The sequence below is a fragment of the Cucurbita maxima genome, unplaced genomic scaffold, assembly GCF_002738345.1.
Source record: "Cucurbita maxima cultivar Rimu unplaced genomic scaffold, Cmax_1.0 Cma_Scf00018, whole genome shotgun sequence".
Taxonomy (NCBI): Eukaryota; Viridiplantae; Streptophyta; class Magnoliopsida; order Cucurbitales; family Cucurbitaceae; genus Cucurbita; species Cucurbita maxima.
This window is the reverse complement of record NW_019272034.1, coordinates 442,445-458,482: the sequence shown is the minus strand read 5'-3', so window position 1 is coordinate 458,482 and position 16,038 is coordinate 442,445. Positions and strand designations below refer to the sequence as shown.

The window sequence follows — 16,038 nt, the reverse complement described above, 5'->3', positions numbered from 1 at the left end:
TTTTTTTTTTTTTTTTTTTTTTCTTTTTAAATTACATTTATATATTAAAAAGAAAATAGAAAATCAGAAAATGAAACACAAGGGAGAGGATAAGTAAGTAAGTAAGTCAGTAGTAGTGCCCGTGGCCTAGAATTAGATGCCCCAAAACGAAAAATAATACAAATTAAGTTAATAATAACTTTACAGAACCTTCATGTCACATGCCCTTTATTAAATTCATATTTATCTGCATGCATAAAAGATGCCCCCAACTTTTCATATTTGCACTTACGCCCCTCCTCCGCCTTCTCATAAACCCCTCATTTCACTCCTCTCTCCTGCAACTCTAGTTACTCTCCTCTCCAACTCTGCTCTGCTTCAATGGAGGTGCCGGAGTATCTCCTTGGTGGCTTCTATGGCGCCGGAGCCTCTCAATTTTCGCCCGAGAAGCACCATTCCTCTGCTGACCATTTTGCTGTCGATGAATATCTACTGGACTTCTCCAATGACGATGTGGCAATCAATAGCGGCTTCTTCGATAGCGTCGCCAGAAATTGCAGTGATTCGTCCACGGTCACTGCGATTGAGAGCTGCAATTCATCAATTTCTAGCGGCGATAATCAGGCGTTAGGGAATTTTGGCTCTGCGAGCTTCGGTGAAGCTCAATTCTCCACCGAACTCTGTATTCCGGTATTTCAATATTTTGGTTGAACTAGAATTTGTTACTCCTTAGTTCGATTGTTGAATTAGAAGAGAAATTTGTGATTATAATTTTGTTTCTTTTTTTTACCCCCCCTTAGCGCGACGATTTGGCGGAACTCGAATGGCTTTCGAACTTCGTTGAGGATTCATTTTCGACAGAGGAGATTGAAAAGGATTTTCCACCTATTCCGTTCCTCACCGGCACGGCGGCGTATCCAGAAACGCCGTCGTCCTCCGGCACCACGGCATTTGGTTATGGAAGTGTAAAAACGACTTCATTTTTCGAACACGAAGCTCTCCCCGGAAAGGCTCGAAGCAAGCGGTCACGCGGTTCTCCTTGCGACTGGTCCACGCGCCTTCTCCAGGCGGGGGGTCCAGTGAAGTCGGAAACGACGTCGCCGTCTGGGAGGAAATGCCTGCATTGCGCGGCGGAGAAGACGCCGCAGTGGCGGACTGGGCCAACTGGGCCGAAAACGCTGTGTAACGCTTGCGGGGTTCGGTACAAGTCGGGGCGACTCGTACCTGAATACCGACCCGCTGCGAGCCCGACATATGTGTCGACGAAGCACTCGAATTCTCACCGGAAAGTGATGGAGCTGCGACGGCAGAAGGAGGTGCAACAGCAAGAGCAGTTTTTAAGTCAAGGTTCGATATTCGGCAGATCCAACGGTTGTGATGAGTATTTGATCCACCGTCCTAACGGCGGTGATTTCAGGCACATGCTGTAGTAGATTTTTCCAGTAAAATAAAAGGAAAAAGAAAAAAAGAAAAGAAAAGAAAAGAGAGGAAAAAGGAATTAATAGATTGTGTACTTTTTTATTTTATTTACCATGCCACAAGTAAAAACCTTTGGAGTTGAGGGCGGTGAGAAAGAGGGGACAATGATTATGGTGGGACTGAGTGGATGTACGGAGTTTTAAAACTAATTAATTTATTTCAAGCATCTTTTTCTTTTGTTTTTTTAATAACATTAATTTGTTTCATTTTCACAGGGAAACTATTTATTGGGTAAATCTTAAATTGAGTTATTAATACCATACAAATAAGTAAGGGTCACTATATTCGTAACTTTATGAAACTCTTTTATACCACCGTTAACTAATAATTTAATACATCAGATACGCACATGCAACCCCAATTTAAAAACCAAATAAATGCAAACAAAAGAAATCCATTTCAATACATATTTATTTATTTAAAAATAAATGAGATTGCTTAGGCCACATCACATGACACATGTGAGGGATGATAATCAATCAATTAATTAATTGTAAAAAGGAAATGGAGGTACGCTCACATTGAGGAATGTTACCCCTGTCCACCCAATCCTCGACAATGCCCTATCCATGGGTCCTCCAGGTTTTTCCTTTAATTATATATTAGTTACTTAAGTAAATAATGATAATAATAATAAAGCGTGCACCCAAGTATACAATATAAGTACACATGCTCCGTTTATATTCTTATCTCAATGTCGTCATCATATTTTTTTTCTTTTAATTCCCAGCTGAATTTGCCCACGCAATCCAGTCCCCTTAGAAAGAATGGCCCAGCATTCAATTGGGGCCTCATTTAATGACATGGCTACTATACGATGGCCCAATTCTAAGTTCCCAACACAATATTAATGGAATTACCCATTTTTTTAAATTCGAATTTTGGATTTTCTCATCTAAGTTCCTCAGATTTTAAACTGTCGTGTCCTAGTACAACATATTATCATTTTCACATTTTCATTGGGAGAAACAAAAAAAAGAAGCCAGATTTGGATGATCCACTTCATATTGACTCCAGACGCTCCGAACTCCGTTTAATTTCAAATTTGAAATCTTACTTGATGAAGATTTAGACGCAACCTAATTAGTTTAATTTCAAATTAATTATCTTTCTCATTTCTCTTTCTTTCTCTTTAATGTGGAAGGCTGACAATTTATTTATTTATTTTATTTTTCATTCCCAATCGCCGCCGTCGAAGATGACCGGAATCGTACTCTGATAGGAAAACCCTCCAACGAAATCAGTTTCCGCCACTGTGTACGGCGGATTCCCCCACCAATCCACCGAGTCAACCAACTCGAATTTGTTCCACGACTCAGCGCTGATTTCCTCTTCAATATTGGGCAATTCCACAATCTCCCCCAATTCATCCGACCCTTCTTCATCGTTGGACGACGAAGTTGTGGGCATGGTTGAATCAAAATCGACCATCGCCGCCGCCTTGGCTGCCGCAGCCTGAATATCTCTGGGCATTAAGGAGACCGGGCGGGGAAGCAAACCGGCGAGTTGAGGGAAATTGAGAATCGGTTTAGCGGAATCGCCTTTGATGCTGAGCAGGGCCACGTCGTGTGCACGTGCTGCCATCTCCGGCGTGGTGAAAGTCCCTAGCCAAATCCGAGATTTCTTCCTGGGCTGACGAATCTCCGACACCCATTTGCCCCAACTTCTCTTCCGTACGCCTCTGTAAATTTGGTGCTTTCGATTTCCCCTTTTGATCTCTGTACTCTCAGATTCTAAATTCGAATTGCTTGCCTCCGCCATTGATGCCGAGAGAAAGAAAAGAATTTCCAGACACAAGAGGAAGAAGAAGACGAGCAAAGTGACATGTGAGAGTATTGTATAGAACATTATATTATATAAAAAAATAAAAATTGGTAGGCTCCTAACAAAGCGACTTCTAACCAACCAAACCTTCTATAATTTGACATTAATTCCTAATGAAAGCCCCAGATGAAGACTTTTTTAGGATTTCCAATAATTTTACACACACACACACACACACATGTATGTATATATATATATATATATATATATTTATGTATTTGTATATCTTTGGACAAGAAAAACAACTCTTACTATTATTAATTCATTTAATGCTAATATGTGCTTACCTACGTAGATTAATGTACTAATAATTAATGACTCTTCACCCGTTTTAATTTTTAAATTTTCTATATTATTTGAATGTTAACATTCTATTATTAAAAAAGTATGGCTTCATTCAATTAGTTTTGTAATTATTATATTTGGTAAGTTATTTGTAGTAATTTTTGTTTCTTTAGATTTATTTTACTCACATGCGTTACGAAATCAAATAACAAAATAATAACAACATTAATATATTAATGAAATTACAGTTATTATTACTTAACTCAATCTCATTTTCTAAAAGCCATTTCTTTTCCATACGGCACTCTACTAAGAATAAGATGATTGAAAATTAATATTTATTTTGATCTTCTAATACAAAATAATTTGTATTTTGAAGTGCTACATATAGAAAACGTGTCAAGTTTATAAGGTTTAACTCAATTATAGGGATATATTATTGGGGTATTAAATCCTGATGTGTTATAACACTAGAATTTATTTGTAATAAACTTTATTATAGTAATTAAAAGTTGATAGGTATGAGTGTAGTAGTGTTTATTAGGACATAATTTGAAGCAGCAAACAAAAAGAAAATGGTATAATAAAAAGGAAAAGGAGTACACGAAAGCAAAGAAGTCTGTGTTGAGGGAATGATTGAGAGATTGAATAGAAGAAATAAAATAAATAAAAAAGAAAGGAAGTTTAAGTGAGAAAGTATAGGAAAGCGTTGTAAAGAAGAATTAAGAAGAGAGCAAATAGAGCTTGATGGGGCAATGAAAGAGTGGGGGGGGCATGGGAGGGAGAAGAGGTCGGAGCAAAAAGAAAAGCCATTGATATGCCAATGCCATTATTGATGCTATTCCCCTTTTCTTCTTTGTAAATTGGCCTACCAATCACATGCTTGTACTGCCCCCCACTCCATGCCTGAATCTGGTCTCCCACGGTGACCATAATCGCGGATTCCTCCGGTACAAAACAAACCCAACCTCTCTTGGAGCAAACATGGAATACACAAGAAGACGAAGATCCGTGCCAGAAATGGAAGCACAAGGCATGAGACAAATCACTTCCTCTTATAAGCATTCTCATCACATCATGTTTCAAACACTTTTCCAGTTCGTCATTCTGCTTCTGCTTGTACACACACCACACTGATCCCTGCCCCGAACCCACTTCCTTCTCTGCCACTTTCCCGCAATTTTCCCGGAAAATTTTAACGATTTTCTCCCCCATTTTCTCTGTTACTTGTGTCAGTGCTTCCATTTTGTTGCTGCCAGAGATTTTCAAATCAGATTAGTGGGGTGAATATTGGAATTGATGATAAATAGTAAAGAAACAGAACATACCTGAAATCCGAATATCCAAATCCCGAAATGCCCTCCATCTCTTTCCTCAGACCTTCATCTCTGCTCCACACAAATTCTTCACTCACTTCACTCTCATCCTCTCCATCCCAATACTCCTCAAACCCATACCCCTTCTCCGGGGACCTTGTCACCACCATCTTTTTCTCCCGCGATATCCCAAAAACCCCCACCGCCGCCGCCGACGCAGCCGCCCCAATCAGCTCCGTTGGAATCCCATGGTTCCCCAATTGGAAGCACCCAATGCTGCCCATTGAATCCAAAATCCTTACAACAGAATCATGATCCGACGATTCAATGGATCGAAAATCAATCCTGGGTGGGGTCTGAATGAATCTCTGTCTCGGGAAAATGTTTTCGGGCAAAACGAGATTGGGGACGCGGAGAGAGTGCTCGAGGAAGTCGGTGAGAACGTCGTCGTTTGTGACGGAGGAGCGACGGCTGGTGTTGATAGGGGAGGGCGGGGGAGCCCGGAAGTCGAAGGGGATCGCCGCCGTGTGCTCAGGCGACATCATTCCCATCGTTGGAAAACAGAAGAAAAACAGGGGGGAATGGGGAATTTGATGGAGAGGGATTTTCCGGTAAGGTTCGATTTATTTTTTGAAGTGATGGAGAGATTAAAAGGGGAAAAAGGAGACGAAGAAGCAATGATGGGTTGCCACGAAATTGAGGGACATTATGGAAATCATCTTTCTTTTGTAAGGGTCTACTCTGTTTCTTCCTTTTCTCTTTGTTTCTAACTGTGCGTGCCCGATTCATCGTCGTCTTCTTTCACTTTTCCTTTTTGCTTTTGAATCCTTTTTTTTTTTTTTTTTTTTACAGATACAATTGTTGTCGATGTGGATCACAGCTGAGACTGTGACGCAATTATGGTGTGGTGGCCATTGCAAATCACACAGCTTTTCTCTAATAATTCTACGCCATCTTCATTTTTTATGTATTAAATGATGATAATTACCATCTTACTCCTCACCCTTTTATTTCAACTATGTTCAGATTATAATACAAAATACAAACTTAACCATATACTATTAAATAATAATAATTATAACTAAGTGACAACAACACGAATTAGCTTTCACTTTTCATTTCTTTAATGGGTATTAGTTGATGTAATGATAATAAAAAGGGTGGAGGTTGGAGTTATAAAGGAATAAAGTTAATGAAAAGAAAAGGCTTCCTCTGATTCGTGTGGGCTTGGGTGGGTATTAGCCATGGGCTTACATAAGAGTTGGGGTTAGGTGGGTGGGTATCAGGCATGGGCTTGAACATGGGCCTAAATTTAGAAGATTTATTATCAAATGAAAGACGAGGGTAGTAAGTAAAAGTGAAGGCAATAATGGGAATGAGAGTTAGTAGGGGAGGGGTAGGGCTAACGGCGGAGCGCCCAAAGCCGAAGCGTGTGGCGAGCATCGGCTGACGTTGACACCCAATATTAAAGAACACTGTATGAGGTGGGCCCTCTCTGTTTTAAATCCAAAACTAGAGGCCGCGAGTCGACGCGGCTCGTCTTCTACCACGACCACCAACTCTGGTTTTTAGCCGCCCTTCTTGATTTTCCCCCCCTCTAACTCATAATTCCACATCTTTACTATTACTACATTTCATTGCATATTTTATCTCAAAATTCTAAAAACTATATAATAAATCTCCATCGGGCTTAATATCATTTTAGACCTAAGTTTAAACTTTACAATACAACCCTGTTATTTTTCTCCTGGTTTGTTAATTAGAGAGTCTACCATTAAACTGCATTTATGTCTCCAACCATACAGCTAATTACATGACTTCAGGGATTGCGTGTAAATGCGTGGAGTCTACATCTTCAAAGCTTATTTTATTGCTTTCAGAATTACTTACTCTCCCTTGTTTTGAAGGAATGATGACAAAAATTTGGGGTTTAGTCATTGGAGGCACTCCAAAATAGGGAAGTGAGTGAAAAAAAGAGGAAAATTCTTGGAGGGCGGAGATGGCCAAGAAACATACTTGACAACACACTTTGGACTCCTCCTTCTTTTGAATCATGATCATTATCATTATTTACACACCATCTTTTATCATTAAATTTATATTACAAGATCCCACGACCAATTAAAAGAATTTACTTCCAAATTAATTGTTCCAACTATCGTGTTATTATCAACTCCATAAATGGTGTGTTTTAATACCAAATTTGAAGTAGGTAAACACTAAACTGTCCTAATTAAAATTGAGTTAAATACTATTCAACCTACCCCTTCCTTCTAACTATAAAATTATTAGTCCAACCAAATGCTTATTTTTGTAATTATACTCCAACCATGATCAAAATTTAATATTATTCATGTATATCAATGTGTCCGGTTAAAATATTTTTATATTTTTGAAAAAGATTAATAGAGATAATTTTAAATTCTCACTTTCCCAGGTCAACAGTGTTGTTGAGTTCGTTGTAATTCCATTCATTTTTTTTTTTTAAATATACTAAAAAAAAAAAAGCGATAAAAAGCATTATTATGCCATTGGAATCCAATGAAACTGGGTTGGTGTGTGTGGTGGTGTGGCGTGGAAGAAGCGACTTTAGGGTTGTGGCGTAGAGAATGGCTACGTGCTCGCCCAACCCACCACCGATGGTAATGCCCAACAAGCTTTCTTTGTGGCACTTCAATTCATAATCCAATTCCCCTGTTGTCTTATCAACAACACAATATCTTCTATTTAATCAACCAAACCAAAGTTCGTAATAATCACCATCATACTTTGTGGACATTTCTTCCCATTTAATTATGAGATAAGGTTTGAGCTTTGGATTTGTTCAAAATTTGATGTTACTATTTCAATTATATAAGTATGTGTGGGACATTTGCATAGTTACCAGAAAAAAAATGATTAAAATTTGACAAGAATTGGTTTGTCGAATTGATTAGCAATGTATCATAAGAAAGTGATTGAGGCATTACAATAATGCACTGATCAATAATAATCTTCTATAGTAATACGGTAAAAAAATACATATTTAGAGGTAGAATTGCTAACCAAATGAATAGAGACGAGAAGGGAGCACATATTCATAGTGATTGTTTAGCTCATACGAAGAAGAACTACTGCTCCTATATTCTTTATCTAATTGAAAATTCGTGGAAAACGTGATAGTTCGGGGTGATTGTTTAACTCATGTGAACAAACTGCTTACTACTGCTATATTCTTTACCTAATTAAAAACGAATGGAAAGTATAATAGCTCAAGCCCACCATTACCAATATATTGTGATTTTTGAGTTTTCACTCCAGATTTACCAAATGCGTTTGTTTGTTATAGAGAGGTTTCCACTCCCGTATATAAAAAAAATATTTCATTCTTACATTCCACCCATAGTTCCCCTCTCCAACCGATATGGGATTTCACAGTCCACTCATCTTTGGGGCTAGATCACTCGTTTCTCTCTCCAATCGATGTGAGATCTCACAATCCACCTCCATTTGAGGCTCAATATCCTTGTTAGCACACTACACGATGTTGATACCATTTGTAACAGTCCAAACTCATCGTTAATGGATATTGTCCTCTCGGGGTTTTTCTTTTCGAGATTCCTCTCAAGATTTTTAAAACACGTAGGCTAGTAAGAGATTTTTACACTCTTATAAATAAATGTTTCCTCCTTCCCTACCATCCATCGATGCAGAGGTAGAGGTAGAGGTAGATGTAGACGTAGATGTTAGGGAAGAATTAAGAGGTACAATTGGGAGGAAACGCCGGTCGGAAAAAATATATGGTTGCAGTTTCATGCCAAATGTGTGGTGTTATTATATCAAACCCTGGTGAGTGAGGCCCACACAACCTTTATTTTTGTTTCCCCCTTATTTTCATCAATTCAACGTATTCTCCTTCTCTATCAACTTGTCCACCTTTTGCTTAACGTTACCGACGGTCATAGTAGCACACAGCATGTTGTCCACGTGTACTTGCCCTATTTGATTCCCATTTTTTCTCGCATCGGGGTTTCATGTACACCAAAATTTCAAACTTTGAATCTTGTTTTAGTGGGTGGAATTATGTGTTTACAAATAAATAAATAAATAAATAAATAAAAAGTTAAAGGGAAAAATCGTTTTCATTTTCCAACCTGGTAAAAGGGTTGAGTGGGAGGGCGAGATTAAGCATCAAAATCTCGCGAGTTGTTGTGAAATGTTAGGAGAATGACAAATATGGGTCCCTCCACGTCTACATTCGCCGCACTGGATCCTTTCTCCTCCCTTCCACCTTCACCCCCTGATTCCTTAACCCTGCTTAGATTAGCTTGATCTCTCCCTGTTCATTATTTAACCTCTACTTCAAGATTATTAATTTATAGATGGGTTTAGTTTGTTGATTTGACAAATTCAGTAGGCCATCAACTTTGCCCAAGCTTTTTAATTCAATTGACAATAAATAATAATAAATAGGCACACATTTTTCAGCTTCCCCTAAGTTTCCCATTTCCCCGTCTTTGCATTCTCTTCCCAGCTAAGGCTTTCAACAAAAAAAGCAGCAGAGAGACAAACAGATCGGGGGGGAGGGGAGACTGAGAGAGAGAGAGGGAGAACGGATTTAGCAGGAGAAACCGGAGGAGATTTTTCTTTCTTGAGATTCTCATTCCATTCCCCTTCCTCATTCTCTATTTGTCTCTCTCTCTTCGCACCCTTACTTAAACAATCCCTCCATTTCTTCCTCTTCCCCTCAATCACTTTTCACCATGATCTCCTTGAATAGAACCACTTTCCTGGTATTGCAATTCGATTCCATTACTTTTTCACCTTTTCTTTCATGTTTTTGTATCTGGGTCGTTTTAATTTTTGCGGGATTCCTCTGATTCGTTCAATGTTGCTCCATCTTTTTTTTTTTTTTCTCAGACCCAGATGGGTGTCTCTGGAGCTTGCTCCACTTCTTCCGCCACCGGAAGACGGCATCCGGTGTCTCTGAAGGTGGTGTCGATGGACTCGAATGGCCGAGCCGGCGACCGAAGCGGCAGTGTTGTCGTGGAGAACAGCACTATGAATGAAATTGCCAAGGCACCATCGCCGGTGGTCGAGGTGGAACCCAAATCTACCGCCAGCAGCTGGGCTCAGGATGCGTATGTTGATGATTCCGCCGCCGCCACAGAAGAGCAAATCATGACACCTTGGAGCGTTTCTGTTGCAAGGTGAAAATCACGATCCCCATTTTTTTTTTTTTTTTTTGGTTGATTGTTTAATTTATTCACCCCCTTTTAACCTTGTGTCATCTTATATTATAATCTTAACTTGTTTTTTTGAATTTTATGGGAATTAACTGATTGCAATTTGCATCATATTATATTGGTGTAGTGTTCTTGATAATCTTCTAGACCTATATGTTATTTGTTGAGTTTACATTTCATATAGCTGCTGATTTGTGATTTCCTGCCGACTTATTTGAACTCTGCAAACCCTTGAGAGAAATTTCTTTATGTTATTTCTCTCACTTTTCTGCTGTCTTTTGTTCCAATCTTTCAAAGCTGATTCTTTTTCTTCTCCTTGTGTTGGTTTTTCGCTGGAAACTCAGTGGATATAACTTATTGAGAGACCCACGCCACAACAAAGGGCTTGCTTTTACTGAGAAAGAAAGAGATGCTCACTACTTGCGCGGTCTGCTACCCCCGGCAGTTGTTGCTCAGAATCTTCAGGTTACCCTTTCACTTGAGATACCATTCAGGCGCATTGTAAATTTTACAAAACCTAGATTTTGATTCTTGAAACTATTTGGAACAACTTTCCAGGTAAAGAAGATGTTACACAATATTCGTCAATATCAGGTGCCATTGCAAAAGTACATGGCTATGATGGATCTTCAGGTAGCCATTTATTGATGTCATTTTTTTAGTAGGAATTTCAAATGATTCTTGATTAAATTTTTGGATTTCATCTTCTTGAACACAAAATTCTGAACCTTGTTGAACCAACGTTCTTAATATATGCATCAATCCTTGTAAGTACATCAGTGGAACTTATTATGAAATTGGACAAGGTTTTCTCTCCCAAGATTGATACTTTGCATATCAGATTCAGTACTATTTGTCTTATAACCAAGCTTTTCTATACCCTTTTTCAGGAGAGGAACGAAAAGCTGTTTTACAATCTCCTTATCAATCATGTAGAAGAATTACTCCCAGTTGTGTATACACCAACCGTGGGTGAAGCTTGCCAGAAATATGGAAGCATCTTCAGGCAACCACAGGGTCTTTACATCAGTTTGAAAGAAAAGTACGTTTCTTGATTGTGATGCATTTCTTTCTTGGTTTTTCGTGTTGAAATGATCAAGTTTCTTTTGCAGGGGGAGGATCCTTGAGGTTCTGCGGAATTGGCCTGAGAAGAACATTCAAGTCATTGTAGTAACTGATGGGGAGAGAATTTTGGGTCTAGGAGACCTTGGATGTCAGGTTAATTCCCTTTGCAACTCTTTCGTAATGAAACTTGTTTACAAGTATTTAAAATGATGATCCTCCACTGAAGCTTGAGATTGAGCGATGAACTCTTTCTTTTTGTCTGTTATTGAACTTAATGATCCTAACACAGAGCTAATCCATGTAATTATTTTAGGGGATGGGCATACCCGTTGGAAAACTCTCTTTATATACTGCACTCGGGGGCGTTTTTCCTTCAGCGGTGAGTGCCTATACGATCTCATCCTACTCTTCTATATAATTGATTTTCAAAACTAACCTTGCTTGATTCATTTCCTTTCTCGTTGTCTCAATATCTAATTTATCAAAACTTTCAGTGCTTGCCTGTGACCATTGATGTCGGTACGAACAATGAGGAGTTGTTGAATGATGAGTTTTACATTGGACTCAGGCAAAAGAGAGCTACTGGGCAGGTTTGTATTTTGCATCTATAGTTTAAGGTGACAAGCTTTATTCATTCCATTCCAAGCTTAAGTGGGATGCTTTTACTTGATATAGGAATATGCGGAACTTATAGATGAATTCATGACTGCGGTCAAGCAGTGCTATGGGGAGAAACTACTCATTCAGGTACTTTACAGTAATCACACATACTTGTATAGTTGGGAAAATCTAATCTTTTCTTTCTTAATCATTCTAATATTCATCTAAAATTAATTCCATTTTCACATTTTGAAGTTTGAAGATTTTGCAAACCACAATGCATTCGACTTGCTAGCAAAATACGGTGCAACTCATCTAGTCTTTAATGATGACATTCAGGTTAGAACCTTGGACTTTTCATTTCACTGTTTGAATAATTTCAACCAACTTATCTCTGATATCTTTGTCGCATTGAATCTCAGGGGACAGCATCCGTCGTCCTTGCTGGGCTCATTGCAGCCTTAAAATTCGTTGGCGGATCCTTAGCTGACCATAGGTTTTTATTCCTTGGTGCTGGAGAAGTATGTCCATATTTATTCATGTCCAACACCTCAAATGTTCCTCCTAATTTTGACGTAATATATTAACGTTTGGTGTTCCTTTCATTGTCTCAGGCTGGTACTGGAATTGCAGAGCTCATAGCCCTTGAGATATCAAAACAGGTTAAAATGAATAGTCATTTTAGACTGTAGATTTTCCTCATACTTCGTTCAAAATTTATTTGGTTAATCTTCATCTTAATTAACAAGGGCTAGTCCTTTGTGTAGACCAATGCTCCCTTGGAAGAGACCCGCAAAAACATTTGGCTCGTGGATTCGAAGGTAACTAATTCATCAAGCTTTATGAGGCGTTCATCATTCATTAAGTTTTTTGAAATTGTGATTTCTGATTACTTGTTTTTGTTCATTCCTCAGGGGCTGATTGTAAGTTCTAGGAAGGATACGCTCCAACATTTCAAGAAACCTTGGGCTCATGAACACAAACCTATTAGGAAACTCATAGATGCCGTTAAGGTGTGTTAAATCTCTCTACTTACCTCCACAAATGCAAATTCATAAATTTGAACAAAGTAATAAGTTCCTTTTTTACTGTTACACATCAGGAAATCAAACCGACTGTCTTGATTGGAACATCAGGCGTTGGAAGAACGTTCACTAAAGAAGTCGTGGAGACTATGGCCTCGATCAATGAGGTATTGAATCCATCTAACTGATCGTTCCTTTGTCTTTTACTTTAAGAAGAGTATAAGCAGATCATGTTTTGGTTAACTTGTTGCAGAAACCTATCATTCTCTCTCTTTCCAACCCTACTTCCCAATCTGAATGTACTGCTGAAGAAGCTTATAAATGGAGTCAGGTAAATACAATAGCAATTTTTCAACTGCCTCAGTTTTGCCATAGGGTGTCCTCCTCCATATTCATTTTGTATGACATTGTTGGGTTGTTTTGCTCAGGGTCGTGCCATTTTTGCAAGTGGGAGCCCATTCGACCCAGTAAACTACAAGGGGAAGACGTTTGTGCCTGGCCAGGTTCCACATTTCAATTTAATTCTGTCTAATAAGCCAAACGTATATCAAGATTTGGGTGTTAACATCATTCTATGGTGATTTCTTTACAACAATGCAGGCAAACAATGCGTACATCTTTCCTGGATTGGGTTTGGGGTTGATTATGTCAGGCACAATCCGTGTTCATGACGACATGCTTCTAGCAGCCTGTAAGTACTCATAAGCCTAGCAAGATTTAAGTGCAAGATGGGACTTTTGTCCATTGCTATGTTTAAGTCATCGTTTTTATCGGGTCGGGGTCCAATCCATCCTAGCCTAGCATATTAATGTACTTGTTTATTACCATCAGCGGAAGCCTTGGCTTCACAAGTGACCCAAGACGACTACAACAAAGGACTCATCTATCCTCCATTTACCAACATCAGAAAGATTTCAGCACATATTGCTGCTAGTGTGGCTGCAAAAGCTTATGAACTTGGTGAGTCTTCAACTTCATTTCCTTTTCCCAAACTTTTCAACGAGTTACAATTTGCTAATCATTCAATGTCTCATAGGTCTGGCCACTCGCCACCCTCAACCTAAAGATCTGGTGAAATATGCTGAGAGCTGTATGTACAGTCCTAGCTATCAAAATTATCGGTAGATTTGCGATGTCTCTCGTAGCTGTGCCGTGCTGTGTCGTTCGTTTATTTTCTGATAATGTATCTTCAATTTGTATTACTTTCTTTTGTTATGTTATGTTGTAAGTTACTTGGTTGTTTAGAAATCAGTTTATAGTTTGTATTAGTTGTGAGAAAAAGAAAAAGAAAGAAGAAAAGAAGAAAAGGGAAGGGGAAAAAAGAACTCTTACAAGTGTTTCATGAAATTGAATGGAAACTTGTGCTCAAAATCTTTAGTAGATTCATGGTTTATTGTTGGAGATTTCTGTTGAATACTAAACATTAAGCCAATACTCTGCAATTCACTCAGATTGTTTGGATGTGAAATAAAAAAGCATTTTTGTGTAGAAGGGTAATATCAATGTCCTGAGTGAGATTCTAAGCTAACAACTACAGGAGATAATGATGTGAAATATTCTGATCCTTTGTCTCCCACTATATTCCACTTCTCTTCAAATATTTAGCTCATTACCAAAAGAAGCTGCAGATGTGACACTACAAGACACCTCTTCTCTGCTCATCTTTCTCACATAGGAATGGCAGAAGAAGAGGAGGAAACTCCTGATGCTCTTGGACTCTCTATTAGTGGTGTTACAGAATACTATGGTTAGTGCGTAAAGAGCCGAAAGGCTCTAAATGAAGATATATTCTTATTGAAACCTAAATATGGTATGTGCATGGAATATGCTACGAATGACTGAAATCTGGCAACTTCTTCTAAGTTTCTCTAAACCTGTGGGAATATGATAGCCACCATCTCCTCTCCTACAGTCTCCCTCTTGAAGGCTCAGATGCTAAATCTCAGCATCTGGCCTACATGCACTGCTTCCCTCTATTCTTCTTTCTTTTCTCTTGTTTCTCCTCTTTATAAACCTCTGGATCCTAACCATTATGTAACTTAAACTCATCACCTCTCAATAATCTTCCTACTCTGTTCTGTTTTCTCCCTTTGATATTTTGCTTGAGATGGAAAGGAGTCAGTTGTTGAGGCAATCACTCTTTGATCAGGTCCTTTTTATCTCACTTAAGCATCCATTTTCCTTAACATCTTTTATGAAATCTATTGATGTAAAGCACTAAAACCAGATATTGCTCTCTTTAGGGACTCCTTGATGAACAATTCGTTCAGTTGGAGGAGCTGCAAGATGATGCTAACCCAAACTTTGTTGAGGAAGTTGTAACTCTATGCTACCGCGACTCATTGAGATTAATCCTGAACTTAGAGCAAGCATTGTAAGTAAATTCAGAACCTCAAACTCTTTCCCTTCTGTAGTTGTAATGATCACCATTCTAACAAATCAATTTCAGTGCAGAAAGAAGAGCCCTCTAGACTTCAATCAGTTGGATAGCTATATGCTACAGTTCAAGGGAAGTATCTCAAGGTAAAGTCACAAAAGAAAAAAGAATAAGAACAATAATTAATCATAAAGCTAGCTATATTCGCTGTCGGCTTTAATAAAACATGTTTCGTCCTTAATCATGAATGGATGCAGCATTGGAGCAAAAAAGGTGAAAGATCAGTGCACACTTTTTAGGGAATACTGTACGGCTGGAAGTGGAGAAGGGTATTATCTTTTTCTTAACCTCATCACGATTACACTCAGATTAACCTACGAGCATATATGGTAGTTTTTTAATACTGATTCTGATGCCTTCTGTAAACATGTTAAGATGCTTTAGGACTTTCCAGCGACTAAAGAAAGAACATACAGCTCTGAGAAAGAAGTTCGAAGCTTACTTTCAGGTTTATATCTCACTACTCAGTTGACAAAAAGAAGCAAAAAGTTGGGATTTTTACTATAATTTGTGTTGTTTTCTGAGCAGCTGAAAAGGCAAGCTGGTCCGAGTCAAGTTGCAAGTCGTCCCAAGTAAAGAACAATGGGCAAACAAAGGCTAGCACTTCAAACTTTAGTTGTTAAGTTTCCTAGCAAGCTTATGGAAATCATGCATACAAGTTGTTCAAAGCCCCTTATCTTAACATTTTGGTAAATGGAAAGTAAGCAAGTCTTCGCCCTTTTGTACAATCTTTCTCTCCCAATTAGCTGTCTGTCCACCAGCCAAACAATATAGGATGCTTTTGAAATAGCAAGGACCAAATT

The 16,038-nt window shown here is 38.6% G+C and overlaps 6 protein-coding genes across 7 annotated transcripts in view; 3 read left to right on the top strand and 3 right to left on the bottom strand.

The window, feature by feature from the left end:
• LOC111492689 overlaps nt 1–8,928 on the bottom strand; it is a 21,157-nt gene extending 12,229 nt beyond the window's left edge. The window contains exon 1 of the mRNA XM_023142086.1: nt 8,918–8,928. The gene's annotated coding sequence lies outside the window, so the exon portion shown is untranslated. The remainder of the gene's footprint in view (nt 1–8,917) is intronic.
• On the top strand, nt 281–1,624 carry LOC111492694 (GATA transcription factor 4-like). The gene is made up of 2 exons (XM_023142094.1): nt 281–669; nt 780–1,624. The coding sequence occupies exons 1-2, from the start codon at nt 361–363 to the stop codon at nt 1,407–1,409; spliced, it is 939 nt and encodes a 312-aa protein (XP_022997862.1). The 5' UTR covers nt 281–360; the 3' UTR covers nt 1,410–1,624.
• LOC111492697 (ethylene-responsive transcription factor TINY-like) lies at nt 2,586–3,272 on the bottom strand. Its single transcript, XM_023142098.1, has one exon. It carries the CDS (start codon nt 3,217–3,219, stop codon nt 2,632–2,634), a length of 588 nt encoding a protein of 195 aa, XP_022997866.1. The 5' UTR covers nt 3,220–3,272; the 3' UTR covers nt 2,586–2,631.
• On the bottom strand, nt 4,135–5,840 carry LOC111492693. The gene is made up of 2 exons (XM_023142093.1): nt 4,896–5,840; nt 4,135–4,819 (listed from the first exon to the last, which is right to left on the bottom strand). The coding sequence occupies exons 1-2, from the start codon at nt 5,432–5,434 to the stop codon at nt 4,252–4,254; spliced, it is 1,107 nt and encodes a 368-aa protein (XP_022997861.1). The 5' UTR covers nt 5,435–5,840; the 3' UTR covers nt 4,135–4,251.
• Nucleotides 8,929–9,344: 416 nt separating the features above from the next.
• On the top strand, nt 9,345–14,208 carry LOC111492684 (NADP-dependent malic enzyme-like). Its single transcript, XM_023142080.1, has 20 exons — nt 9,345–9,655; nt 9,783–10,072; nt 10,453–10,573; nt 10,667–10,741; nt 10,999–11,150; nt 11,221–11,326; nt 11,487–11,552; nt 11,668–11,763; nt 11,849–11,920; nt 12,029–12,112; nt 12,196–12,294; nt 12,388–12,435; nt 12,541–12,594; nt 12,688–12,786; nt 12,876–12,965; nt 13,052–13,129; nt 13,227–13,301; nt 13,399–13,489; nt 13,630–13,758; nt 13,835–14,208. The coding sequence occupies exons 1-20, from the start codon at nt 9,626–9,628 to the stop codon at nt 13,921–13,923; spliced, it is 1,944 nt and encodes a 647-aa protein (XP_022997848.1). The 5' UTR covers nt 9,345–9,625; the 3' UTR covers nt 13,924–14,208.
• Nucleotides 14,209–14,765: 557 nt separating this feature from the next.
• On the top strand, nt 14,766–16,026 carry LOC111492700 (histidine-containing phosphotransfer protein 4-like). 2 transcript variants are annotated; one of them, XM_023142103.1, is made up of 6 exons: nt 14,766–14,947; nt 15,042–15,172; nt 15,253–15,321; nt 15,433–15,504; nt 15,620–15,683; nt 15,764–16,026. In XM_023142103.1, exons 1-6 carry the CDS (start codon nt 14,906–14,908, stop codon nt 15,809–15,811), a joined length of 426 nt encoding a protein of 141 aa, XP_022997871.1. In that variant the 5' UTR covers nt 14,766–14,905; the 3' UTR covers nt 15,812–16,026. The 2 variants fall into 2 exon arrangements, with proteins under 2 accessions (XP_022997871.1, XP_022997870.1); XM_023142102.1 differs by having other exon boundaries at nt 14,800–14,947; nt 15,611–15,683.
• Nucleotides 16,027–16,038: the final 12 nt, after the last annotated feature.